General features: G+C 44.0%; 2 protein-coding genes across 8 annotated transcripts in view; one reads left to right on the forward strand and one right to left on the reverse strand.

Moving 5' to 3' along the window:
- Positions 1–6,372: 6,372 nt before the first annotated feature.
- Mkrn2 (makorin ring finger protein 2) lies at positions 6,373–26,554 on the forward strand. 3 transcript variants are annotated; one of them, XM_005000592.4, is made up of 9 exons: positions 6,374–6,500; positions 9,417–9,501; positions 18,593–18,721; positions 19,373–19,554; positions 20,342–20,649; positions 21,614–21,828; positions 22,912–23,022; positions 24,970–25,114; positions 25,265–26,554. In XM_005000592.4, the coding sequence occupies exons 3-9, from the start codon at positions 18,600–18,602 to the stop codon at positions 25,400–25,402; spliced, it is 1,221 nt and encodes a 406-aa protein (XP_005000649.1). In that variant the 5' UTR covers positions 6,374–6,500; positions 9,417–9,501; positions 18,593–18,599; the 3' UTR covers positions 25,403–26,554. The 3 variants fall into 3 exon arrangements, with proteins under 3 accessions (XP_003463222.2, XP_005000649.1, XP_063093812.1); XM_003463174.5 differs by lacking the exon at positions 9,417–9,501 and having other exon boundaries at positions 6,373–6,500; XM_063237742.1 differs by lacking the exons at positions 6,374–6,500; positions 9,417–9,501 and adding an exon at positions 14,681–14,738.
- Positions 26,448–27,382, reverse strand: part of Raf1 (Raf-1 proto-oncogene, serine/threonine kinase) — a 77,444-nt gene continuing 76,509 nt past the window's right edge. For all 5 annotated transcript variants that reach the window (XM_013145026.3, XM_013145027.3, XM_003463187.5 and 2 more), the window contains one exon: positions 26,448–27,304. In XM_013145026.3, coding sequence (XP_013000480.1) covers positions 27,161–27,304 — 144 coding nt within the window. In that variant the 3' untranslated portion in view covers positions 26,448–27,160. The remainder of the gene's footprint in view (positions 27,305–27,382) is intronic.

The following is a 27,382-nucleotide window of genomic DNA, read 5'->3' on the forward strand; positions in this document are numbered from 1 at the left end:
ACTTGCTGGGCAAGTGCTGTGCCACTGAACTGCATTCCCAGCCTTTAGTATCTTTAGAATCTGGGTTTTCTCACATCTAGGGATCTTTTTGCCAGTATCCCGGCCTAGTGCCCACTTCCATAAGAGCCTGCAAGACCCCCAGCATGCCTTGCACCATACCCTCAGCCCTGTTCATGCCATAGATGAGAAACCTAAAGGACCAGGACCGTGGATGATAGCAGAGCCTAGAGGGGTAAGTGCTATACCCGTCTTTAAATACATTGCAGGATATTGAAACATCGCCAGTCATGTCACACAAGAACTACTATCAGGTTCATGGAACTGGGAAGAGCTCGAAAACCCTTAGGCAGCCATCTCCTTTTACAGTGAGGGCAGATGACTGCATCGAGACACCCAGCACCAGTGACAGGGACAAAGGCCACTCATTATTCATATGGGCCACACAGCTCTTACTCGCGGATCGTTAAGAGTGACCCAAGCTTTTTGCCCGGGGCTGGACTGGAATGTAAGGCCTTGTGCATGCTACGCAAGTGCTCACCACTGAAGTGTACCTCCTTTCATCTTCCCCACACCCACACCCACACCCACACCAAGAAAAATTATTTTCAGCTTTTGTCGTCCTTTTTGGTTGTTTTGTTTTGTTTGAGACCGGGTCACACTATATAACCCAGGCCGACCTTGAATTCAGTTGTCCCGCTTCAGCCTCCTGAGGAACAAGGCCTCATGTGCAGGCCACAGCTATGGCAGGAGACTTCCTCTTGGGGAGGAGTACTGCCTGGTGGGGGAGCAGGTACTAGCAAGGACAAGGCCTAGGCTCTCTCCCCAGCCTTGTAAAACATAGAAATAAATTGTTAATCTCGTTGAAAGGGACAGAGGTGCCATGTCTTCATAAACATTTTTAATATACCATGACTTTCATTTTTTTTGTGGTGGTGCATCTGGTGGTGTTAGCAGCAACAGAGATTCCTTTATGTAGGAATACTACATCCATCATCAGGCTTTCGTGTATGAGCTAGAATAATTCTGTAAGACACCCGTGAAACTGCTCTGTGACCTGCTCTGTGACCCCTGAGGTTCTGCTCTGTGACCCCGAGTTCTGCCCTGCAGGACTTTCCCAGGTAAGGATGGCACCTCTGTCGTGTGCTGGAGGTATCCAGGTGGCTTCATACATGCGCTTTTACTCTTACTAAAGCTCAAATTGTTCTTTTCCCATAATTTCTTTGCTATCTAGTGTCAGAAAGTCCCCCTTTCTCTGCACACAATGTCTTCCCCAGATCTGACAGCCATTTCTCCAAGAAGCCCTAATTTAAGTGAGAAATGGAATTTCCAGGGTGCAGTCGACCTGTTAGAGGAGCTCTTTGCTACTGGGTTCTCATCAATTCTCTGCCTTTTCAGTGGCCTAAGCACTCCTAAGAGACACCTCATCTCTTCAGTCAGTTCCATCCCATTCTGCCCTTGCGTTAGCCCTGGGTAAGCATGAGTCATTCTTTCTCCGTGGATTTCAGAGAAAGGGGATCATGCAGTAGCTGGTCTCTTACTTGGCTTCTCTCACTCAGCACATTTCCAGAGCTCATCCAAGCAGTTGCATGTCTTGGTTACTCATTGCTACTATAGAGAAACAATATTCCAGCATAGGAGGATAACACATTTTGTATATGTGTTCTTCAGTTGATTGAACACTTGGCTTATTTTCATCTTGGGTTAATGTGAATAACAGGTAAGTATCATACCCTTGCACAGTGTTTATGCAGCCACCTCTCTCGGCTGTATAGGTGGAAGCAGGTTTCTGTGTCATGTGGTACCTATGTGTGACACTTGGAGGGCATGCTAAAACTTCTCCCGATGTGCCAGCACCCTCATCTGCTCCCTCTGGTAGCTTTTGACCTCTCCGTCTCTCCATATGACACTGCTCTCTAGTTCTTGTGTTAGACCCTCAGCAGGAGTGGTTTTGACTTGCGTTTCCCAACAACCGATGGTACCGGACATGTTCTTCTACGTTTCTTGGCCATTTGCATCTCTTCTTTGGAGAAATGTCTATTGAGTGCTTTGCCCAATTTCTCACTGAGATTGTTGTGTTTTCATTGTTGAGTGCTAAGTGTTCTGTGTATATGCTCGACATGCAATCTGGTATATCTCTTTCTAAATTGTAACAATTGTCTTTTTTCCTCTTTTCCAATTTCGTTCAAAACACAAAATTTTAAAAGTGTTACGAAGTTAAATTTATATTTTCTCTTATTACTTATACTTTTGGTGTCCTACCCAAGAATGCATTGCCTAATCCCAGGTCATGAAGATATATATCTGCATTTTCTTTTAAGCATTCTATAGCATTAGTTCTTACATTGAGGTTCTTGATTCAATTAAATTAATTTTGGAATAACTTGTGAGGTAGGGGTTCAGCTTCATTCTTTGTCATGTTTAGGCAATTGTTTTAACATCTTTTAGTGAAAAGATTTTCTGTTGATCTTTGGTACCCTTTTCAAAACTCAGTTGACCACAGATGTGTTTATTTTTACACTGTCAATTCAATTTCATTTATCTCTAGGCTTACCCTTGTCCTGACAGGTAAGGCTGTCTTCTGTGGGCTGTACTGTCCGCCATTCAGAGTGGGTACCAAATCTCCACCTTCCACTCACCTGTCTCTTATTTCCATCCGTGTGAAGTTTGGCTGCATGTATTTTGGGGATCTGTTTTGAGTGCATATATATGTTTGCTTGTTTGTTTGTTTATTGGGTTTTCGAGACAGGCTCTCACTATGTAGTTCAGGCTGGCCTTGAATTTGCTTTGATCCTCCTGTTTAAGCCTCTTAAATGCTGGGATTACAGGCATGTCAAACCTGCTATCATTTAATTGCCTTGTTCTAGCAAGTATGGTGGTGCACGCCTGTAATCCCAGCACTCAGGATATTGAGGCAGGAGGATCATGGCAATTTTTTTTTTTTGTCTTTTTCCTTTTCATCGGTACCGGGGATCGAACTCACGACTGCCTGCTAGCAAGGCAGACACTTATGCCGCTGAGCTAAATCTCCAGCCCCGATCATGGCAAATTTGAGATCAGCCTGGGCTACACTGTCTTAAAAAAACTCAAAAGTTTTTTCCTTGTTACTTTTACTGCATATTTAGAAGTTTACTATCAGTGCTTACCCTGGGGGTTCCAGTGAATATATTACTTCATAACAATAAAGGTAAAATTAATATCAATTTAATTTCAATAACATAAAAACTTCCCTTTTCTCCTCAATCCTTTTTTTTGGTCATACAAATAACATCTTTGTACCTTATGTGTCCACCAACACTGACTTGCAGTTGTTTCCAAGAAATTGTTTTTTAAATCAGATGAGATTTTTATGTTGATTATAGCATTTATTTTTAAAATTTTTTTCACTAGATTGTTTTTTAAAACAATGTTTCAGCCCCTTTTCCACTGAAAATATGTGGTGCTTTTTAATTTTAGAGAGAATAAAACCAAGCAAAACAAAACAGAATAAAGCCAATCAAAACAAGACAGTGTGGCTGGGGATTTAGTTCAGTGGCTAAGGGCCTGTCTGGCAAGTGTGAGGTCGGTATCTTTTTATCTTGTTTACCTAGTCAGCTTTCTGGCTCTCTGTATTTCTTCATATGCATTCTGATCATGATCTTCCACTCTGCAATTCCAGCCCAAAGGACTCCCTTTAGTATTTCTTGCAGGGGAAGTTTTCTAGTAATGACTTATTGCCCACTAGGATGTTTGTTTTTTTTTTTTTAACCTGGCATAGGGGCTGGGGATTTAGCTCAGCAGCATAAGCGCCTGCCTTGAAAGCAGGCAGTCATGAGTTTGATCCCTTGCACCGGTAAAAACGAAAAAGCCAAAAAAAAAAAAAAAAAAAAAAAACCCTGGCATCACCAAAAAAAGGAACTCTCATTTGTTGCTGATAGGAAAGCAAAACGGCATAGAAACTTTGTTTTTGGTTTTTTGCAGTGCTTGAGATTGAACCTAGGCCATGCACATGCCACACAGCTGCACTCCCAGCCCCAGTGTGGCCACTTTGGAGAACAGGCAGTTTCTTATAAAACTTTCTATGTTACCCAGCAATTGTATACCTGGTGTTTATCCCAAGGAATGAAAATAAATATTCACACAAAAACCTGCAATGTTCTATTCTTTTCCTTTTCTTTTCTTTTCTTTTCTCTTTTTTTTTTACTTTTTGAGACAGGGTCTCCCTGTGCAGTTCATGATGGCCTTGGGCTCACTTTGCAGCCCAGATTGGTCTCAAATTTGCAATGATCTTTCTGCCTCAGCCTCTTGAGTGCTGGGATTATAGGAGTGCACTACCACACCCGGCTATAGTGGCTCTATTCTTTTTTTTTTTTAATTTTATTTAAAAGGAAAAAGAGAAAAAACAAAACAAAAAGCAGTGTAAGGGTACAAGTAATACAGAACTACAAAAAAAAAAAAAAACCAGTAAGAAATCACCAGTTAATAGATTACACATTATCATCTTAGAGATAGTTGCTCAAGTCACAGTATCAAAGCATACAAAGTGGACATGCAAACCGTGAGACTGTAAACAGTTGTGTTCAATGATCCAACCAAAACCATTAATATGGTCATATATTTAGCACCCTTAAACACACTTGCAGTTGCATCCTTTAGAGCACTTTTTTTCCCTCTCTTTTTTACAACAAAATTTACACATTTTGGGTTTTATTACTCCTTAGTTCTTATTACTTTTTTTTTTGGAAGAGAATAAAGTCAAATATGGCAAAACAAAGCTGTCAGTCAAAACCAAGGATAGACATAGCACATGATGCAAAAACAGAGTACAAGGTTATCAACAATGGTTACCATGATGCCTCTTACTTCCTTAAAAAGAATTGTCTATCTCATTAAGTATTATAAAGTTGAACAAAACAGTAGAGAACAAGACCAATAATGGCTCTATTCTTAATTTCCCAAATTTGGAAGTCACCCAGATGTCCTTCAGCAGAATGGATAATTATGGTGCGTTCCCAGGTACAGTAACAGAATATTGTTTGGTGTTAAAAGAAATGTACCATCAAGTCATGAAAACACACAGAGGGACCTCAAACGTGTATTACTAAGTGAAAGAAGCCAGTAGGAAAGGGCTACCTGCAGTATGTCCAACTATATGACATAGGAGAGAAAAGGTGAAACTATGTATTATTACACGTGTGTCAAAATCCCTAAAATACTTAACACCAAGACGGAATTGTAACATAAATTAGGGATTTTAGGTGATAATGGTATCTCAGTATGGATTCCTAGCTGGTGGTAATGCAATTATGTAGCCTGGAATGTTGACAGTTGAGTAGGCTGTGTGGGGCAGGCAGTGCTGTGAGAGCTCTCAGAACTTTCTGTTCTGTTTTCTGTGAGCCTGAAACTGCACCACCATATTCAGCTAATCTCTTGTGTTTTCTTTAGGTGGAGTGTTTAATCCACTTGCATTAAATGTAATATGGTTAATTTAAATATACCATCTTGTAATTTATTTTCCATTCATATCACTTATTTCTTTTATTGTAATACTTTATATTCTTTACTGTATGTATGTATATCTTTTTGAAACAGAGTTTCACTATGCAGTTCAGGCTATCCTTGAACTCACTTTGTAGCCCAGGTTGGTTTTGAACTCCAAGAGATCCTCCTGCCTCAGAGCGCTGGGATTACAGGCATGTATTACCACGCTCAGCAACACTTTTAATTATACATTTAAAAATTAACCTATGATTACCCTGAAGATTACAATAGGCATCCATAATTTATTAGAATCTACATTAATTAGCACGATTACTTTCTGAACAATGGAAACAGCCTAAAAAGATGAATTGATTCTCCTCCCACCTTTTGTTTTATCATTGCATATATTATTTTTCTGCACTTGTTTTATTGTGGTACGGGAGTCAAACCCAGGGGTGCTCTACTACTGAACTACACCCAAGTCCTCTTTAAATTTTTTGAGACAGTAGGATTAAAAAAGAAGAAACATCGTATACATGTACCAGTTCAACGCAATAAATGTTAGTATGTGGTGCATAACGATTACATGCCCAGCCCCAAGAAACCAGATCTGTCTTAAAGGGAAGGGGATCCAGAGAGGGAGAAAGAGAGGGGAAGGAAGGGAGAAGAAAAAAGAATTGAGTTCTGTGTATACGCCAACTCTCCACAACAAATGTAATCATTATGTACTGCAAACATGAACTAATAAAAAGTAAAAACTTGGAAGAGGGGAAATATTCCTCTGTAACAACAGGAACTCGCCGTTGCCCCGGAGGAAGCCCAGGCAGGAACCTTGGCAAGTCCTAATGCTGGTAGCACCTTATGCGGAACCGATTGTGACAGTGCCCGGTTTCCGGCCGGCGCTACCTAAGTGCGGCGTGCGTGCAGGCTGACGCGACTGCGTGTGGGTGGGCGCGGCGGTGGTTGAGGCGGCCGCTGAAGCGGCGAGCGGCCAGCGGTGTTCACATCCCGGCCACCATGAGCACCAAGCAGGTCACTTGCAGGTCAGCGCGTGGCGCTTCGAGTTCCGCCCCTGGGGACACTGAGGCGGGGGCGGGACTGGGGAGAAGTTGTCTAGGGGTCCACCGCGGGAAACTGGGCGCTGGGTAGGGAGCTGGGGCGCTAGGGACAGTCCCGCCCAGTCCAGTCCCGAGCCAGGCAGTCGCTCTGATGCCGGCTCTGTGGGCGTCGTCGCCGTCCTCACTGTGACCGCAGGGCCGCGCTCGCTTTTCTCTGGCAGGGAACCGAGCCCGGCGGAGCTCCCATGATGCCCTGAATCTTGCTGGGTCTCCTTGGAAACCTGAGGGTGGTTGTGTTACTGGAGGCCGTGGTTACTCGCCTGCGATTCGGGCCTGTGGGCCATAAGTGGGGAGTACAGGTTGGGCATCCTGTCTGGAAATCCGAACCGCGAAGTGCTTTCAAAACCCTTTTACAACGCCCTGAACGCCCGCAGGACGCCACAAGTGGAAAATTCCACATCACAAAAGTTTGTTTCATGGGCAAAAATGCGGCGTAAGATTATCTTCAGGCTAGGCGTGTAAAGTGTGTTTGCGATATGATGAATTTTGTTGTAAACTTTGGTCCCATCCCCCAGCTTAAGTGAGTGAATATTCTAAAATCGAAAAATCCAAAAGTCAAAACACTTACTGTCTCAAGCATCTTGGAAAAGGAATACAAAACCTCCAAATTTTAATTGGGTTCAGTAAAACGTGCTTGGGCAATATTTTTAAATGTTATCTCTCTTCATTGATGTAAATGACTGAGAAATGATGGAGTTTGGTTAAAATTAGATATTAACCGTTAAGCCAATTTTAACCAAAGGCCCAGGCATATGTTAAGCAGTTGTTAGAAATTTGCCCTTAGAGCTGGGTGAGGTGGTGTGGTGCATACCAGTAATACCAGCAGTCTTGAGGCTGGGGCAGGAGGATCACATATTCAGACCCAACCTGGACAATTTAATGATTTATGGAGGTTGTATCTCAAAATTAAGCCAGGCGTGGTGGCACATGCCTGTAATGCCAGCATTCAGGAGGCTGAGGCTGGAGAATCTCTGTGAATTAGAGACTAGCCTGGGCTCCATAGTGAGTTCAAGGCCAACCTGGACCACATAGCAAGACCCTGTCTGAAACAAAAAATCAAAGTAAAATCTCAAGATTTTCTGAAGTAAATAAAAAGTCGGGAGGCTCAGTGCACAGGCCCTGGGTTCAGTCCCCAGTACCAAAATATATATTACAGTTAGTATCTGTAAAAATACCTTTACTAGATTGTGTTTAAAGGTCTTCTGTAAAGACCTGAGAGCTTTAATTCTGTTTCCCAAACAAGAGAATCTTGTGGGACAGTGATGGCAGATCTTTTAGAGATAGAATTCCAAACTGCAACCCCAAACCCACTTATTTATTGCAGAGTGCTAACCCTGCAAGTAAACCTGAATACTGAAGTTTTAGTGTAGAAAAAATAACTACAGTAGTATCTCTTTGTCTTCAAAGAAAAACACAGTAACACATATATCAAAGAGTGATCACCAGCACTTCTGTAGAGTGTTACTACATATAAACTAAGAGTGAGTTGGAATTTAGGAACTTCTGTTCAAGCATTAATTCACATTTGTTGAGGGGCTTACAGTGTCCTGAGGCTTCTTAGGAGTGCCGTATCAGGCATACAGTATGTAATCCTTCAATCTGTTAGGTATATCCCACTGATAATATCACTGAGCCTCAGCATTCAAAGTCTTGCCCAAGTTTTTACAGCTTCCAGACGGTAGACGTGGTGTGACATCAGGGTTCATGCTTTCATATACTTAAAGCCTCCATATAAGTTTGGGAATATTAGTAAGTTGTTTACTGCAGGACTTCAAGGGCAACACAAAAACATATAGAAAGGAAAAGAAATGTAAAAGGATGCAAAAGGTCAGGCCTTGCCAAATAAAAAACAGAAAAGGAATTTGAATGGAAAAGATTGCAGTAGTACCAAGTGTACCAAGTTTACATAAAAACACAGTTCATGGTGGAGAAGCTTTTCTCCTTTAATTGTCTTATTCATAGAAGCCTTACCCAGATAGCAATAACTTGCAGAAAATATTCAAGGTCTGATTTATCTGTGGGTCTAGGTGTAAGCAAGCATGCTTAGCTGTTTTGGTTTTTCTCAGGTTATGAAGTGCTTTGTTTTCCTGACTCTGGGATATGATTACTTTCTTTTTTTTTTCTCTCTCTCTTTTGTTTTTGGTACTGGGGATAGAACTCACAACCTCAAGCTTGCCAGGCAGATGCTTATGCCACTGAGCTAAATCCCCAGCCTGATTACTTTCTTACGCTGCGATGCTGCGTGGCAGCAGAACAGTTTTCCATCCTGATACGCATTATGTCTTCTCAAGGGTTGCCTGTCAAATGCTAGCATGTTGAGACCTGATAATGATAGAGGTAATCTAGTAGTGTGTTTCCTGGAATCTCTGGTCTAGTTCATCATGTGGCTGTGCAGTCATTTCTGTAATTCCTGGACAAACGTCCCACTCTATCAAAACCTTCAGGAGGGGGATCTCTTTGCTGATTTTTGCCTCCTAAGCATCTCTTGGGTTTTCCCCACTGTTTCAAAGCCCTGGTGCAGGCCCTTACTATGGCTTGGCAAGCACTTTCCTTTCGAGATTCCTTCATCTGATAGTTGCTTTTGAAGACCTAGACTTTTAGTTTCCTGTGATGGTGTGGCTTAAAGTCACACAACATGAAAGATCTTGTCTGTTTGTTAATAGCAGGAAGACTTGTACTCCAGAGTTGAGCAGTGCCAAGTTAGCAACCAAAGTTAGCGGTGCTGCCACCCATGCCACAGTTTCCTCATCTGTGAAATGAGACTAGCTGTACCTCACCCCTATGGTTGGTTAAAAAACTGATGGCAACAAACCATCATAGAGTGTTTTCTTTTTCTTACAGAATTGAGACTGGAACCAATGGCCCTGGGCATGCAGGGGCATGTACTACCTGAGTGAGCCACACTCTCAGCCCTTACTGTGCTGGGGTAAGCACTTAAGCATGGTCTCAGTGAACAGACCAGGAGGCCATCAGCAGCCCTTGAAGAAAGTACAGGCATTGCAGTTATGGTGCAGATGGGGAGGCAGGCTTGGAAGGTTAAAGCATTTGCTCTAGGTCACATAACAGTCTGCATCCAGCATCTCCATACCACATTATACAATACTGTCTTTCTTCCCACCTCTGAATAATATGTATGTTTCAAGCCCACCATCATCTGCCCCTCCCTTTAGTGGATCTGTCATCATAGTACAGCCATAAAGTCTGACCTGTGAAAATATAAAGAAAAGTGACTCTTGATAGTGCAGATTACCCAGTTATTTGGAAATGATTTGTAAAAGTGTTTTGCTAAAGAGATGGACTGCATCAAAGGGCCTACAAGAAACCAAACTGATTCTGTTTGGCTCAACTCTCAGCTGCAGCTGTTGGCAGTATGTGGCAGTAATGAACCTGATGTCCTTTGTGATGTATAATCCCCAGACTGTCTGAATCCCCTTTCTGGCCACTGAGAGTGACAGAGACCTTTGGAGCATTTCCCAGTCTGCAGCTATGTGCTTCCTCTCCAGTCCTTCCCCATCTCCAGTCTGTCTCATTCATCTCTCTGGGATAATGAGGAAGGAAGCCTGAGCAGTTAGAAATTTATTACAAAATACAACATAAAAGAGGCCTTGATTAGGCTTATAACATGGGTGAAGAGGAATGACTGGGTAAATGAGAAAAGTACCCCAAGGGACAGGTAGGGTATGCTCAAGATTTTACTTGTCTCAGGAGTGAAACTGGTGATATGTACTACAAAAGTAGGACTTGCTGGGGGACAGTACTGAGGATTGAATCCAGAGCTTTGCACTGAGTTACAACCCCAGCCTTTAAAAAATTTTTGCAATTAGTTGCCCATGTGGAGCTTTTGAACTTGCAGTCCTCCTGCCTCAACCTCCCAGAGGTTTACCACCACCACACCCAGTTTAGTACATTTTATATAACATTTTGTGAAGGCAGTGGTGGTCTAAAAATTATTTTTGAACGTGTTTAAATCTCTACTTGGTCACTTAACAGACATGTAGTAAGTGATTTGCACAGAGTCACCAACATAAAAGTGGCAAAAATGACCAGAAGTTAACTGCCAACCCGTTAACCATCTGGGATTTAATTGGAAAAGATAATTAAAACAGTGTGGAGGGCCAGCTTGCTGAACAAGAGTTACTGAAGTTAATGGTGGAGTTTTAAAAGGAAACCTTGTAGGATACTGAAGTATACCTAGAACAGTCTTCCTGTTGCCTGCCTGGTAACTGTGGTGGAGGACCTCTGGTATCTTATACTTTCCAGGAAATCTTCTGGTCTACTTTTTCTGTAGGCAGCTGTAGAGTATTTGGTACATTTTTTTGTGGAACATTATGTACCATTTTGCACCTGTTAGAGAACCTCTTCCATGTTGCTGAGTTCACCAATTTTGATCTACTTTGTCAGGCAGACTTGACTACTGACACTGTTGTTTTTGTTTTGTTTTATTTTGTTAATAATTATATCTTCAAGGAGCAAAGATTATTACTGCATTTGAAGATAACTGAAATAATGTTGCTGTCTTGCATAGCATTTCTCAAAAAGAATGTCGAAGCCCTGCCTGGTGGAGAACACCTGTCATTCCCGCCATTCAGGAGACTAAGCAGAGTCTCTTGAGGCTGGGAGATGGACACTAGCCTGGGCAGTATAATGAGACTCAGTATAATGTACTAAGGGATTCCCATGCTCTCCCTACCTCTAGAAATTAGCTGGAAAGACTTTGGACTCAGACAGGTGTTTCCAAGGCTACAGTGATTACAGTGGTATAGCAGGAGGTACTGCAGGCATGGGGTACAGACTGTGTGCTGCAACTCCTCCCCAAGAAGGTGTCTAGCACACTCCCCCAACAGTAACAGTGCCACCTGTATGCCTGGGGACCCCATCAGCAATAGAGCCCAGGCTGTTTAAGAAGGGCTCTTCTGCCTAACTATAGCAGAATTCCAGACTCCAGAGAGGAAAGCAGGGCCATGGCATTAACAGCATTATTTGACACACACTTTGGGCCCCATCAGCTCTGCATCATCAAAGGAAATGTTGATCAAGATAGGGAGCTCCACATCAGCCCAGTCTCCATGTGTCAGGCATGGGCTTGCCTCTGGCCAGCTGTCAGGGATAGCAGTCTGCATACCTAATGGCATTACTGTTTTTGTTTTGGCACTGTTGTGGATTAAACTCAGGACTTTGCCATCTTGCCAGGCAAATGCTTTACACAGAGCTACATCCACACCTCTCCTTTTGTTTTTAAAGTAACCCATCCTGGCCTTATAGCTAGTCACTAAATGGTGTCTGATCTTGTGGTCAAGTGCCAGGGGGCCTATTTCCTAGGGAAAGCGTGGCTGTCCTCCTTGAAAAACTCCTTGGCCCCCCAGGTAGTCCCTAGGTCACAGGTCTATGTCTTTTGTTTGTGGGCTCAGCAGTTGCTTCTGTTAGCAGACATAGAGGTCCTTTTATTATTCCCTGAGGAAAAGATGCTATCTGGTGACCAGGTCAGCATATCTCCCTTTGAGGCCAGTGAGAAATTTGCTTGGTAGACAAGGGCAGTGTTTTGCTTGTGTCCAGCTGAGGAAACCTGGAGCAGATGTGTAGCAGTGGACACAAGTGCAGCTACTTGTGTCCACTAGTCCCTTTGTCTGGATACATTGGCAGGCTGGCCTTCCCTAAGCTTCTGCTGTTCTTGGAGACTGTCTCCTTGCTTCTGTTATGGTACCTTGAACTTTCCAGGTCCAGATAGAGCCATGAAGGGTTAGGCTTTCTGCATACGCTTGCATTTAGTCATGTTCCAGTTCTAGTTCCAGTTTTCTTCTGAACTTAATCCCAGGCCTTCTTAGTTAAAGACCAGATGTTCCCTGCCATGTTCAAGAGCACTTGCTCTCAGGGGTCTGCACCTTAAATTGGACAAACCTGTAGTGCACTAGTACCTAGTGTGTGGGGACTGGCCCACATGAGATTTCTTGGATTAGCCATACTGCTTTGTAAGTGAATTATAATGATTTAGTGGCAGGAAAATTGAGTGCAGTGTGGACAAGGGCCATAATGTGGATGGTAAAATGGATTTTGGTAGGGAAATTTTAGGGCTGTCTGTAAAAACCAGGGCTATTGCTGAGGATAGCGGTAACTTCCTCAATTCTGAGTCTTACCTTCTGTTACCTTCCCATATACCTTACCTCCCATATGCATCACAGGGTTGAATACTGCTCCTTGTGGCAGAGCTGGGGTTAAATGAGATAAAGGAATGAGAGCTAAACAGGATTGACAGTTACTGTTCATCTTCTTGTGTTTTTTTCATTTCATAGATTTTTCCTAATGGGCTTGTTTAGAGGGAAGGAGGACTCTCTGCCTTTTCCCTGAAGTCTCCTTCCAAACAAGATGTGAAGCTCCCTCTTTGCAGATCAGGAGCCAGCTCACCCAGTGCGAGGGGTGGGCAGGAAAACCAGGCATCTCAGGGCTGTGCCTGCCCTTCAGGCTGCTATGTAGATGTGTAAAACTCCTGTAATGTGTTTTTAAAATAAAGTTAAAACATGGGTTCACAAATAAGGATTCTTTACAGAAGAGTTTCAGACCCCAGAGTGGCTCTTTTCTATGGTTTTTCCTGCTTGGGACTGTCACTATAACTCAGGCAGGTGTCCTGGGAAGAGTGCTCTATGTCTCTCCTCAGCTCTACAAAGCTTTCTGATGGACTTGTGCCTCGTGCTTTTTGAGGCATTGGCACCAGGGTGTTTCAGGATTGGCAGGAGACCGTTGCCCACCCTCACCTTGGCGCCTAAAGTCTCTGTTTGCTCTCTAGCACATGCTCTTTCCAGTGCCATCTCCTTCTAATGCCTTCTGCAAGTCTGTGGCCTGACACCCCTCAGCTCTTATTTCTTTTCTTTTTTTCTGTTTTAGTTTTTGGTTTTTGCCTTTTTGATATAGGGTCTCATTGTATAGTCCAGGTTGGTCTTAAACTCACTATTAGCACAGGCTGGCCTTAGACTCAGTAACCATCTTCTGTCAGCTCTGCAAGTGCTGGAATTGTAGGCATGCACCACTATACAGCACTAGTTTCTGTCTCTTCTATTTCCCAGTGCCAGTCTGCATTCATTAAACAGTTTGCCAGTGTCTGTTACTGTTCTTAATAAGAGCTGCACTTGTTTGGATGCTGTGTTAGCTTTTGAAAGTTTGCTTTGACAAAATACCTGAAAGCCAGGCATGGTGGCACACGTCTATAACCCCAGCTACCTACGAGGCTGAGACAATTTATCAAGACCCCATCTCAAAATTTAAAAAACCAATTGGGCTGTAGTTCAGTGGCTGAGCCCTGGCCTAGCATGTGAGTGAGACCTGGATTCACTGTGCGTTACGATGAAGAAACAATCAAAACCCTCAGAGAAACCATTGAAAAGGAGGAAAGTTTTATTTTGGTTGTGGTTTTTTTTCTTGTCTTGTGAGGGTAGATTTTGTTTACCTGGAAATCATAAGCTTATATAAATAAAAAATTATAAGTTTCTCCTCTTTATTGGAAAGAGGGGAAAAATGAGATAGACAGCTACCTTGTCAGAGTAAGGTGGGGAGCTTGGAGCTAGTGCTCAAGGGTCTTTGCCTGTCATTATATGGCAAAAAAAGACGTACACCTTCTTGAGAGTTGTCCTCAACTTGTTGATTGACTGTTTTGGGCTCTGAGACCCTGATTTAGACACTGACCCCTCCATTGCCCATGTGCACATTCTTTGATGAGCTCATGTAGCATTTTCCAAGCTACTTTCTCTAAAATACATGATGGGCCTCATGTACAAGGCCCAGCCAGCAGTTAGCACTATGTTTTAGTGCAGTATTATGGTGAGGGAATATATATATATGTGTGTGCACATACATTTGTAGGTGTGAGTATACTGAGTTTTCTGTAACATAGCCCCTCCCACTTTGTCAACTTTGTACTAAACTAGCGCCCTGGTGCCAAATGGGGCCAAGGTGCTTCTCTTAATTCCTGTCTCTAGCAAAGGTTTTAACTCTTTATAGTCAGGGTTTGCCAGAATCCTCCCTAAGGCCCTTACCTTTCCCTGCCCATCCCCTAACTTTCCCTAATTTCAGAGAGCTGTTTCTTTTCTAGGCCTGTGATAGGTTGAGCAGCATGGCCTCCAGAGAAGGATGGGGCAGAGGAGGAGGAGATACATTATAGATCCAAATTCTTAAAAGGTACCACTGTAGGCTGGGTAATGTACTGAGCATTTTATATACCATGTTAAAACCACATCCTTGGATTAGTTGTCTTCATAATTTGTAAAGCTAAAACCACCTTTAGTGTTACCGAGGCAGTGTACGTTCATGGTGGAACTGTTAGAATGTACAGATCCTCAAAACTAAAACCATGTACCAGGAATGGGGAATGCGCCTCAGTGGTAGAGCACTTGCCTAGCATGCACAAAGCCTTGGCTTCCATCCCTAGCACTGCAAAAACACAAACAAAAATACTGTATACTGGCCCTCAGGGATCACCCCTTTTTTAACACACTGTTATGTATGAGAGTTTTTATATAATTTACAATGTTTTTTTTTAATCAAAATGGGCCATTCTATATATGCTGGCTTAAAAGCTTGTAGCAAACTACATAGAGTAGCATAAATTTTACTACCTTAGCCCTTTTTTTTTTTTTGGTACTGGGGATTGAACTCATGACCTCAGGCTTGCCAGGCAGGCGTTTAGGCCGTTGAGCTAAATATCCGGCCCTCATGTTAGCCATTTTTAGGTTTATAGTTGTGAGTACATTCACATTTTTGTCTAACCAAATCCACATCTTTGCCTTGCAAAAGTGAAATTCTATACCCAGTAACAATAACTCCCCTTTTTCTGTTCTCTCCAACTCTTGGCAACCACCATGCTAGTTTCTGTCTATTTAACTAATCTAAGTACAGTAAGTGCCTGACAGGTGAACATTTGAGTTGCAAACTTTCTCAGATATGGCTTCAGACTCATTTTGTCAGACTTGTAAAGGAATCTGACTTACAAACTTTTTCCTGGAATAGAACTCATTCAGAAATGGAGGATTTACTGTACTTCTGTGGCTTGTAATTTTGTGACTGACTTATTTCACATAGTATAATGTTCTCCAAGAGTCATGCATATGATAGCTTGTGTCAGAATGTCTTTCCTTTTAAGGATGAGTGCTGTTCCATTTCATGCTTATACTAGTTTACCCATTCATCTATCCATAAACACTTGGCTTGCTTCCATCTTTTGGTTGTGATTAATGCTGCTGTATGAATATGGGTATATAAAAAGAGACACAGTACTGTCTTTGGTACTTTTGTATTAATACCTAGAAATGGAATTATTAGACTATAAGATAAATCTATTTTAAACTTTTTTTTCAATAGCAGTTGTAGCTGGGGATTTAGCTCGGCGGCATAAGCGCCTGCCTTACAAGCGTGCAGTTGTGAGTTGGAACCCCAGTACAAAAAAAAAAGGCAGCTGTACTATTTTATTGTATATGCTTTTATAATCTGTTCTTTTCAGTTAAAAGTTATTTATTTTGCTTAATACCTAATGTGTACTCACATTTTCCCAGTTGTCTCTGCTTTGTCCAAACTAGAATAGAATCCAGGACTGAATACTGCATCTGATTATTATGTCCCTTCAGTTGGCTGCTAACCTATCATAAGGCCTTTTTTCTTTTTCTAATTTATGTCTATATTTATACCTTATAAAATCAACAGACTGTTTTACACTACTCTAAAGGTTTACTTGTCTGGATTTACAAGTACATATCAGTGGGTACTATCAGAGGGCAGCAATGTGCTACTTTACAGTAACACATTCAGCTCTCTGTAAAGGAAGGCCTGTGATGTTCACCTCCTGGGTATTTTCCCCCCAAATTTGAAAAGATCATGTGATATATGTGCATGCATGTGTATAGCAGCATTATTTCAGGACTAGCTTGTTCTTCATGCCAAGACATGTCCTTGTGGGGTCTCTGTTTCCCCTGAGGGAATTTTGTAATAGCTAATTTTGGAAACAACCAAAATGCCCATTAACCGCAGAGTGGGAAAAAGAGGTGGTATTTTTATACAATGGAATATCCCTCAGCTATAAAAAGGATGATCTTGAAGCCTTTATAAGTAACTTGAGACCATCCTCATAAGAGAAATAAGACTCACATTTGTAAATATCAAATTTTCTCTCTAGTGTAAAAAATAATAAAAATTGAAAGAGTAATAAGATCCAAAATGTATAGTATATACTGTAAAGGAGAAAGGGAAGCAAAGTGCTCTAAAGGATATAACTATGTATATGTCTGTAAGATAGATGACCATATACTAAGTTTTCCTTGGCTCATTGAACAAAATGGTTTGCACTGTCAATGTTTCAATGTCTCTCCACTTTTTATGCTTTGATTTTGTAACTTGAACAACTATTTCTAAGAAGGCACTATGTAATTTATCAACTAGTGATTTTTTGTTTTTTTTGTTGGTGGTGGTGGTGGTAGCAGGGATCCAACTCACCACCTCACACTTGCTGAGCTGGTGCTTAAGCCACTGAGTTAAGTCCCCGGCCCCAACTAGTGATTTCTTAGTGTTAATTTTTTTTTGAAATTCTATATTATTTCTACCCTTTTATCTGTTTTTCCTTTACATAAAAACAGAAATAGGTAACTAATGCATTTTAAGATATTAAAGTATTAGCAAGTAATTTTATAGTATACATAGACATTTTAGATTGTCATCACTAGAAACATGCCAATTTTGGGAGGTGGGTAAGAAGAATATATTTATTGGGAAGGAAAGCTTCTGAGAGAGAGACAAAAAGACACAGAGACAGAGAAACAGAGAGACAGAGTCAGAGACACTGACAGAGAGAGCTCTTTTTTCTTTTTTTTAACAACTCTATTGAAATATAATTTACATACAAAATTGCCTCTTGGAAGTATAGAATACAAAGATTTTTAGTGCTATCACCACAGTTAAATTTTAGTATGTTTTGTCATCCCAAAAGATCCTTCGATTAGCAGTCACTACACCCTTGGTACTGCCCTAGCCTCTGCAACCACGCAGTCCTACTTTGTAGTGTAGCTCTATGCTTTCTGAACATTGCATATAAATGGAATCAGACAATATGTGGGTTTGTGTCTGGCTCCTTTCAGTGTGTTTGGTCTAAAATGCTGTTTTATTTCAGGACTAGCTTGTCCTTCATGCCAAGACATGTCCTTGTGGGGTCTCTGTTTCCCCTGAGGCTTCAGGCAACGCTGCTCCAACTGGATGGACTTAAAATGCCTCCCAATTACTTTGTACTCTGGTTATTCTGGACCAAGATTTGGTCTCTCAGTGGAATTTTCTCATATACAGCTTTTGTTACCACACTGTCCCATGGTACTTGAGTCTCACTACAACTACCTAGTAAAGGGTAGGTAGTATAATCATATTTTGGATAAAGGTAGCAAAGAGGAGGGAGTTGGTTTTGTGAGCTAGTGGTGACTTGCAGAGGTGGATTCTGAGTCTAGGTCTGACTGCATTAGAGCTATACCGTGTGAGAGCTCTGATGCCAGGCATACACAGCCATAATCCTGGCACTTGGAGGCTGGGGCAGGAGGATCACCATGAGCTTGAGGACAGTCTGGACCATATAATAAATTCAAGGCCAACCTGAATTACACAGCGAGATCCCATCTCCAAAAAAAACAGGGCCAAAGATTTAGCTCAGTGGTATAGGTGCCTGTCTAATGAGCACAAGGTTGTGAGTTTGATCCCCAGTACTAAAACAAACCCAAAAAACCCAAAAACCTTTATTTTTTCAAGTATGAGACTCACATTCTACATATTTATTACACCTGAAATCAAGAAACTGTATTTGATATAAAAGACTTCTGGGGTCATTTTATTTTTCTTCCAGAAAAGCTGTCCTGGAGTCATCGTCTTAGCATCAGGAACTCTCTCTCTCTCTCTCTCTCTCTCTCTCTTGAGAGCCTAGTACAGCCTGAAGCACAGTGTCCACATGGTGAGCCACAGTGTAGTGGGTTGAGAATGTGCTAAGCAGCATGTCTTGCTTGTCTCTGCAGGTACTTCATGCACGGGGTGTGCCGAGAGGGCAGCCAGTGCCTGTTCTCACATGACCTGGTCAACAGCAAACCATCCACTATCTGCAAGTACTACCAAAAAGGCTGCTGTGCCTATGGGACACGGTGCAGGTACGAATGCGGTGCCCCGGCTTCCACATGCATGGAACATGGGTATCCGTGAGGGGAATTCCAACTCAGAGAAATAAGACCTTATAGACAAATGGAAAATACTTGAAAAGCTGTTTCAGTTCCTAAAACTACGTTTGATTTTCAGTGCCACTTTTCAGGCCCTAGTCTTATGAATAAGTAAAATCTTAAATCTCGCTTTTTTGCCCCGGAAATGTGTCCCAAGCTTTTGCCTGTGGTGCTTCTCTGTCTCATGGTAATTCTGTAGTGTTTCATACTGATGTGCTGTCCTTGATGAATGTGTGGGTGCCTTGGCAGCACTCACTCCTCCCAAAGCTGTCTCTGGGGAGTTTTACAGCTTCCAGATGCAGCAGGGTATGAGCTGATGGGGTCTTGAGTGGTGGGGACCTCCGCCCTCACTCATGGTAGCTGCCACAGCCCAGCTCTACTGAACTGAGCTGAAACTACTGAGGTGTCTAGAGCAGTGTCCTGTGGACACTTGTGCAGTGCCCCATACCAGGTGTGCTACTCTCTCTCCAATGGCCAAGTGTAGTACCTGCTATAGATGACTCTTCTCATCCCCACTACTGTTGGAAAGATGAGTAGGGGAGCTGAGGGACTGGAGATGACTAACTTCTGCCACGTTCTGTTCAGGTATGATCACACAAGGCCCTCAGCTGCAGCAGGGGGCGCTGGGGGCCCTCCACCCCCCACTCGGCCCTCCACAGCCTTCCCAAGTCCTCAGCCTTCTTCCGACCTCACAACAGCTACCATGAGAACGCCATCCCGAGAGCCTGGGCGTCGGGAGAAGAGGACACTGGTGCTCAGAGACCGGAGTGAGTGAGCAGGGCTCCACTGCCCTATGAGACACCGTGGGTCTGTGCTTGATGCTTTGTGTTGGCCTTTCCCATTAAGACCCTCTAATCCTCACACTCTAGGTCCATGTGGCTGCAGAGTACTGAGCTCAGGGCCATGCTTGACCTGCAAAACATGAGATATTTTGTCACCATGTCATTGCCATCTTCACAATGTGGAGGCTCACTTTGAAGCTGCTTGTTTGGATAAAGGGTGGGTTTTTAAGCTCATGCAGTGTTGATGCTGCATGTACCACCCTGTTGACGGTGTGGGTCACATCTTTGGGAGCCTATCAGGGTTAAAGTGGGCTGTACCCTGGAGATGGCACAGATAGTACGAGTTGCTTTCACTGGCTGGCTCTTTCTAGTTCCTGAATAGGCAATTTCTATCCTCAGCAGGGGAGTCTGCAGGTCTAGCAGCTCAGGCAGAGGTGCACCAGGCAACCTGACCTCATCCTAAATATCTTTTGGTTTAGGTTTGGGGGTAGGTTTAGTGTTAACTAGTCTATGTGTTCACATTTTTGTCTATGTATTTTTAAATACAGAGTATTAAACAGTAGTATTCTTTTGTATAAATATATCATGTTTTGTTCTTTTCCCTGCCTCACCATGTGTGTATTTGTTATGCCATCCTTTTATTCCTTTTTGCCCTGCTTTTTTTTTTTTGCTCTCTGTTCCCAACAGTGGGTTCCTTGGGCCAATGTCACATTGACCATTGGGTTTGGCTAGTGACCCAGTCTCATATGTGCATGATTCATTCTGTGTTAAGATCTCTCAGGACTGGCTGAAGAGAAGACTTCCCCCAGCATGGCCCCAAGTCACCCAGGCAGCTACAGTGACCCCCAGCTTGACCCTGAGATGAAGCCCCATTCCTACCTGGATGCCATTAGGAGTGGCCTTGACAATGTGGAGGCTGGCACCTCCTACAGCAGTGAGCAGCAACTGTGCCCCTACGCTGCAGCCGGGGAGTGCCGCTTCGGGGATGCCTGTGTCTACCTGCATGGGGATGTATGTGACATCTGCAGGCTCCAAGTCCTGCATCCTTTTGACTCAGAGCAGAGGAAAGCTCACGAGAAGGTAATATTGTAGCCCTTGACATGAACTCACTGAGAAACCTGGACAGTAGCAAGAAACAGGATCCCCATTGATTCTACAGCCATCTGTCTGCCAAGAGAACTTGCGTTGTGTCCCTGGTACATTTACATTCCATTTTCAGGAGTTTTAAATACTGTTGTCATTTTGTATTATTTAGAATAAAGAGAAAAAGAATAGGCATCAGAAATGTAAAACACTGCCAAGCTCAGAGAACAGGAGAACCTCAGGATTTTGGGGGATGTGTGTGTGCATATGTTGCTTTCATGTTCATACCTTGTTGTACCTGGGGTCCAAGCACGATGAGTTTTGGAGGTCATGAGGTGCCCTTAGGCGCCACGTGTTTGGCAGGACCTCTTTATCGTGTGCGCCCCAGCATCTCTTGGAAGCTCTGCCTTATCCTAGGCCCTGTGCTTGGCACAGGGTTTTTGAAGAGGGTAGAAATGTGGGGGCTAGTTTTAGATGCCTTACATCAGGAGAGGAGGACTGAATGCTGCTGAGGGGCTGAGCAGTGTGGCTACTTTACAAGAGAAGGCCACTTTGGTATGAATGGCCAGGCATAGAAGTGCTGCACTGTGTCCCTGGGCAGGAATGGGCTGGCTCACTGTGCTCACTTCATTTCTGAGGCCTTGCCTGAGTCCCAGGTTGTGGTCTCAGGGAGCACTGTGACGCTGCCCGACTAGACTGTTGCTACCAGGCCTCAGCTTCAGGCCTTTTCAGCATTTGCGGGGATGGATTATATCAAGAGGCCAGAAGACAGGATCCCAGTCCTTGCAACCTCCCTACCCCCAAGGCTGTCCTCTTAACCCTTCCAGGTCTCTGTGTGGCCTGCAGCCTGCTTTGCAGTCTGATAAGGACCCAAGACCTAAATCTGGCTGCTGGCCTCGCTTATGGCAGACAGGCTGTGGTGGTGTCCCAGAACCTGAACCCCTCACATCATCTGTCACAGGTCTGCATGGCAACTTTTGAGTTCGAGATGGAGAAAGCCTTTGCCTTCCAGGCAAGCCAGGACAAGGTGTGCAGCATTTGCATGGAGGTGATCCTCGAGAAGGCGTCGGCCTCTGAGCGGAGGTTTGGGATCCTCTCTAGCTGCAACCATACCTACTGCCTGTCCTGCATCCGCCAGTGGCGCTGTGCCAAGCAGTTTGAAAACCAGATCATTAAGTAAGTGCGCCTGGGTTGTTCTTAAAGCCGAGGACCTCTGCCCTCTACTGCCGCCCTATGCCTTGATCTCTTGGTCCTGCTTTGTGGATGGGGCAGCTCACTTGGTCTTCCTGAGCCAAATGCCTTTCTTTTCCTCTAGTGATGGTGACAGTTTCTCTCAGGGCCTGGGAGCTCAGCAGAGGACAGGGGTTTAATGTCACTGCTCAGAGCCATCTCTTAGATCTGCCTGTGCCCTTAGGCCAGTTGCCTATAACCTTGTTGGCTGTTTTTCTTTTCACCTTAAAGGGGAAAAAAAGGATTACATGGAATGATATGCTGAGCTGTTTCCCGTGGCCTGGCATATAGATGTGCCCCATGTAGCTGGCACATGTTCAGGGTGGGGGAAGGACACATGCTTGTGTTTCACACTGTTAGCTTGAGGACCCACCCCTGCTGTCCCCTTCATCTTACAGAAAAGGAAACTGAGGCTTGTTGAGTCAGGTCATTAAGTCACACATTTATGTGCTTACCCAGCAGCTTTAGTGAGTGGCATTTTGTATGCGTCAGACCTATTTTCATCTGATAGTCATTTATTACCTTCCAGCTATTTGCCCCTTTTCTACAACTGCCTGTAACTGGGCATGATGTCCTACTGAATGGCAGATGCCATCCCCTCACCTGTCCTTCCACTGGTGAGCATTGGATTTCCCTGCTCAGCCTTAGGAGTGTTGTGCCCCTGCATACGGTGGACAAGTCCTGTGTGGGCAGGTTTGCATGGTTCTAGGTATGCTCCAGGATGGGATTCCTGGGTCTTAGGCAGCTCTGTGCTGAACAGACTTTTTCCAGAATGGCTGCTGACACTTGGACTTGTCTTTTTCCAATTGGATCCAACCTCAAGGATGCAAAGTGGGCTCTCATCTTGGTCTTCATTTGCATTTCAGCATCTTTTGAAGTGCTGTTTTCAGCAGTAAGTGTCATTCTTAGATGATTTGACCTCAGGGATCTGTGGTGGAGACACTTATAGGAGCAGCCTGGGTTTTGAAGTAGGCTGTGCACAGCATTCATGACAGCATTGCTCCCTTACTAACCTGATTCTTGTTTCAGGTCTTGTCCAGAATGCCGTGTAATATCCGAGTTTGTCATTCCAAGTGTGTACTGGGTAGAAGATCAGAATAAAAAAAATGAGTTGATCGAAGCTTTTAAACAGGGGATGGGGTAAGTGCCTGGAATTCATAGGACCCTAGTGCCATCCTGTCTGCAGTTTGACCTTTGCCTTCTTGAACCTGGGTTGCCTGGTTTATCCATTCTCCTACTAATGGATACCCCAGTTTCTAATTATGGCTGTTCAGAACACTTCAGAATTCCACTTAACATATAGTATTTTATATATCTGTATCTGTGTGTGTATATATGTGTACGTGTGTGTGTATGTGTGTGTGTGGTATTAAGATCAAATCCAGGGCCTCACTAAAGTACTAGACTATAGAGCTGGGGATATAGCTCAGTGGCACAGTGACTGCTTGGCAAGTGCACGGTCCTGATTCCCTGTAGGTGGGGGGCAGACAGACGGACATTTGAGCTAAAGTACTGGACCACTAATCTATATCCTAGTCAGCTTGACCCCTTTATAATTTATAGAGATTTCATAGTTTTTCCTACCAACTTGTATGCCTCATTACTATCTCTTATACTATAGATGTAATACACATACACATACTATAAACTCTAAGGTAAAACATAACTTCTGTGTTAAACTCTTTTTTTTTTTTAAAGAGGAAAACTTTAGCTGGTTGTGGTGCACATTTGTAACCTCACTCAAGCACTCTAGGAGACTGATAAGTTCAGGCTCAGCTTGGGTGATTTAGCTACTTGGTGAAACACCTACCTCAAAAATAAAAAAGGGAGCCAGGTGTGGTGGTGCATGCCTGTAATCCCAACACTTGGGAGGCTGAGGCAGGAGGATCATTGCAAGTTTGACACAACCTGGGCTACAAGGTGAGCTCAAGGCCAGCCTGAACTGCATGGTGAGACCCTGTCTTAAAAAGACACACACACACACACACCACACACATGCACAAAGAAGAGCTAGCCACGTAGCTCAGTGCCCACTTATTTGTGATGTTCTTTCATTTGATGTATATAATCCAATGTCCATACTCATGGGCCATAGATCTCACATTCAACCAACTAGATTATACATACATACATACTCAGGAAAAAAATTGCATTTACACTAACCACAGATCCGTTTTTCTTCCTTTTTCCTAAAGTCTGTTGCAGTAGCTGTGTACATATTACACTATATTAGCAATAATCTGAAGTGGACCAAAAGTGGCAGCATATGCCACATTCAGGCATGACACTACTGGATGCACTTGACGAGCACCCATGGACCATGGTGTCTGGGGAATCCTGGAGTCAGGTCACCAGAAGCTCAAGGGATGACTAAAATTCCTTCACTTGGCATAAAATTTGCCTTGTGCCTCAAGAACTGCCTTTCACACTTTGTTGCTTTGTTGGGTAACAACTTTGATTTCCTTTCTATCAGACCCTCTTCAGGAAGATTCTACTCACTTGTGTGCTCTGACTTCAAGGGCTGGGGCTCCAGGGTTCTCTTCTCCAGCACTTTGTTTTAATATGTGTAATGGTTCTGATGGGAACTTGGGGAGCTCAACTGTCACAATCTGGTTGCTCCCAGTATTTTCTCTTTATCCTGTTTGTCTGCATTTGGGTATTCAGCCCAGGAGTGGTTTTCTTAATACCATACTGCATTTTGACTACTGTTTCATCAAACGTTTTTTCTACCATTTTTGTTCTCCTAGGACTACTTATGTGTGTGATAGGCTTTTTGGTACGGTCTCATAAGTCTCTGGGGGCTCTGTGAACTTGTTTTCATTCAGATCCACTGGTGTTTCCCTGTGCCTTACCACTGCTGGCCAGGAGGATAGGAAGTGTCTGGGGTTGGGGGGTGCCTGTGAGCAGACACAAAGACCCCAGCTTTACTGCTTAATCACCAGAGGCTCTGCTGAGCCTTTAGTCCTTTGGCCACTGCCGTTGTCACCTAGCTGTAATGCAACCTGGGACACAACACGGGCCCTCTCTAGGCCCGTTTCTCCACTTGCAACTCACATTCTCCCACCTAACATTTTTCCTACTTTTCAGGAAAAAAGCCTGCAAGTACTTTGAGCAAGGCAAAGGGACCTGCCCATTTGGAAGCAAATGCCTCTACCGCCATGCTTACCCTGACGGGCGACTGGCAGAGCCTGAGAAGCCCCGGAAACAGCTCAGCTCTGAGGGCACTGTGAGGGTGAGTACAGGGCATGGGGCCATCTGTGGGGGGATAGAGCTGTGAGCTCCTCCACTGACCACCTTGGCAAGAGTGTGGGGTGGCCATCAGGAGGACATGGGCATGGCCTGCAGGTTGGTTTTTGTGGTGACTTGGTGGCTGTCTTTACAGTTCTTCAATTCAGTGCGGCTCTGGGATTTCATCGAGAACCGTGAAACCCGTCAGGTCCCCAGCACTGAAGATGTGGATGTGGCTGAGCTTGGGGATCTCTTTATGCACCTTTCTGGAGTAGAGTCAACAGAATCCTGAAGGCATAGCCACCCTGCACGTTGGCACTGTCAGCCCTCAGTCTGCCAAGTTGCCATGTGTAGCCTGCTGCTTGGAATTGAGCAGACTGTCCTTGCTCTTGATCTCACCTACTCCAGTATGACAGTCAGGGACACACAGAGGATATAAAATAACCTACTAAGCATATGTAATCACTATTTTTATAGTTGATATCTTAGTTGCACCTGCAGCCCCTCAAGGGTGTTAACTGTCTGGACTGTTTTGGTTGCTTCAGGGTAACCTGGCTTCTTGTCCTTTTCAACCTGTTTTCTCCTCAGAAACAGTAAACCTATGGTAGCTAAAACAGCAGATTTTTTTTTTTTTTTTAACCAAAGGGTTTTTGCAAATCTGCAAAAGAATTCCTCTATGGTAAAGCTCTCTCGTGCATTAAACAGCATCCTAATTTGTGTTTAAGAGCACCTGACACAGACTCCACGCTAAGCTGAGTCCCTCCAGTGATCCAGGCTAGAGCAGTGGGCGTATTTTTAGGCTGCATGTGTAGCAATAGTGAAAGTGCCCGTCGTCTGCCTGGGAAATGAAGTCCCTGCCCTTCTGGGTGGCTCATGTCCATAGTGTTCATCTTGCTGAGGGCTCTCAACCCACATTGTTAATACTCAAGCCATCCCCTCTTACCTGAAGGTTCAGGTGATGATCTGTAAAAATTTCAGCACATTGAAAGCATTTTCTGGTCCTGGGACCTGAGGCTGCATTTTCTGCCATTATCTTGATTTTAACTAAAGAGTTCATGTGACCATGCAAGTCAGAACCAATTTTTCCAAACCTGAATTTATTTTTATAAAAAGCTATAGACTACCAAATGTTTTATAAAGTGCATTATTTGATGTGTGGGTAGAAGCTCTCTTACCCGACTTTGGAGTCCTTTTTGCTTTTCACAGGCTATATGAAATCCACTCCCAGCCAAGCTCTGGCCATTTCCTTGACCTCTACTATAGACAAAAGGAAGCAGGCACATGGAACTGCAGCAGAAGCAGGGCCTGCTTCCAAAGGAGTTAACAGCCATCAAACCTAGATTTAATTTATTTTATTAAAATAACATAATTGAGGAACAATCAGATAACTTGTATCTTGTCAGGTGCAATAAAAACAAAATTAAAACCCAGATCATCAAGAAAACCTGGGTCCTGGCTTCCTTGTATACACGACACTGAGGGTGACTAGGGACAGGGCTGGTTGGCTCTCGCCCTGGGGCAGCTCCTGGAAGACAGATTCGGCGAGATGGGGCTGCTCCTGGGGAGGGCAGATGGGACACAGGGACATGTCCCCAGAGTCACGTTCCATAGTACCAAAGCAGGCTCTTAGCGGCCGGGGTCCCGGCAGTCCTGGCTGTTTGGTGCAATATGTGCAAAACTTTTTGGCCCTGCACCATTGTCCAAGAGGTGAACAAGCCAATTTCCAAAACACCATGTGTCCCCATAGTGGGGCTGGGTTGTCCACCACCTTTCTCTCCCAAAGCATTCCCCCTATCACTGCCAGCCAGGGCCCAGCATGGTATTGCGTGAGATCGGTGTGCACCTGGAGAAGGCTGGGCCCACAGGGACGAGGCAGTAGGGTGGCAACCAGCTTCCTCTGGGGCCCAGTGGGTAGAGAAGGCAACATGAAGTAAGGCCTTGTGTGTGGGCTAGAAGGTCCTTAGCAGCTTCTCTGGACACATGCGCTCTGCTCCAAGGACAGCAGACGAGTGGTGGTGTTGACTCCCTCCCACCCTGGGTGAAGAGCCAACTAGAAGACAGGCAGTCTCGGGGATGTGGTCAGTGTACATGCATTAATGTCCTCGGTGTGCGCTGCCCGATGCAAGGACGGCTCAGACGCGCTCCGGTTGATCTTGGGCAGAGAATGCTGCAGCAGCTCGATGGAAGACAGGATCTGAAACACAGTGATGAGGATAGTGAGCCAAGGGTTAGGGCTCTTGTTAGCTGGTACTCTTGGGCTGGGTTCCCTCCT

This window comes from Cavia porcellus, unplaced genomic scaffold (assembly GCF_034190915.1).
Source record: "Cavia porcellus strain 051 isolate PalLab524CR breed Dunkin Hartley unplaced genomic scaffold, mCavPor4.1 scaffold_27, whole genome shotgun sequence".
Lineage (NCBI taxonomy): Eukaryota > Metazoa > Chordata > Mammalia > Rodentia > Caviidae > Cavia > Cavia porcellus.

Coding starts and splice junctions, on each gene's coding strand:
- Mkrn2 (XM_003463174.5), top strand. CDS start 6,475: ATGAGCACCAAGCAGGTCACTTGCAG. Junction 18,722..19,372: donor GCCTATGGGACACGGTGCAG/GTACGAATGCGG, acceptor CGTTCTGTTCAG/GTATGATCACACAAGGCCCT. Junction 21,829..22,911: donor TTTGAAAACCAGATCATTAA/GTAAGTGCGCCT, acceptor TTCTTGTTTCAG/GTCTTGTCCAGAATGCCGTG.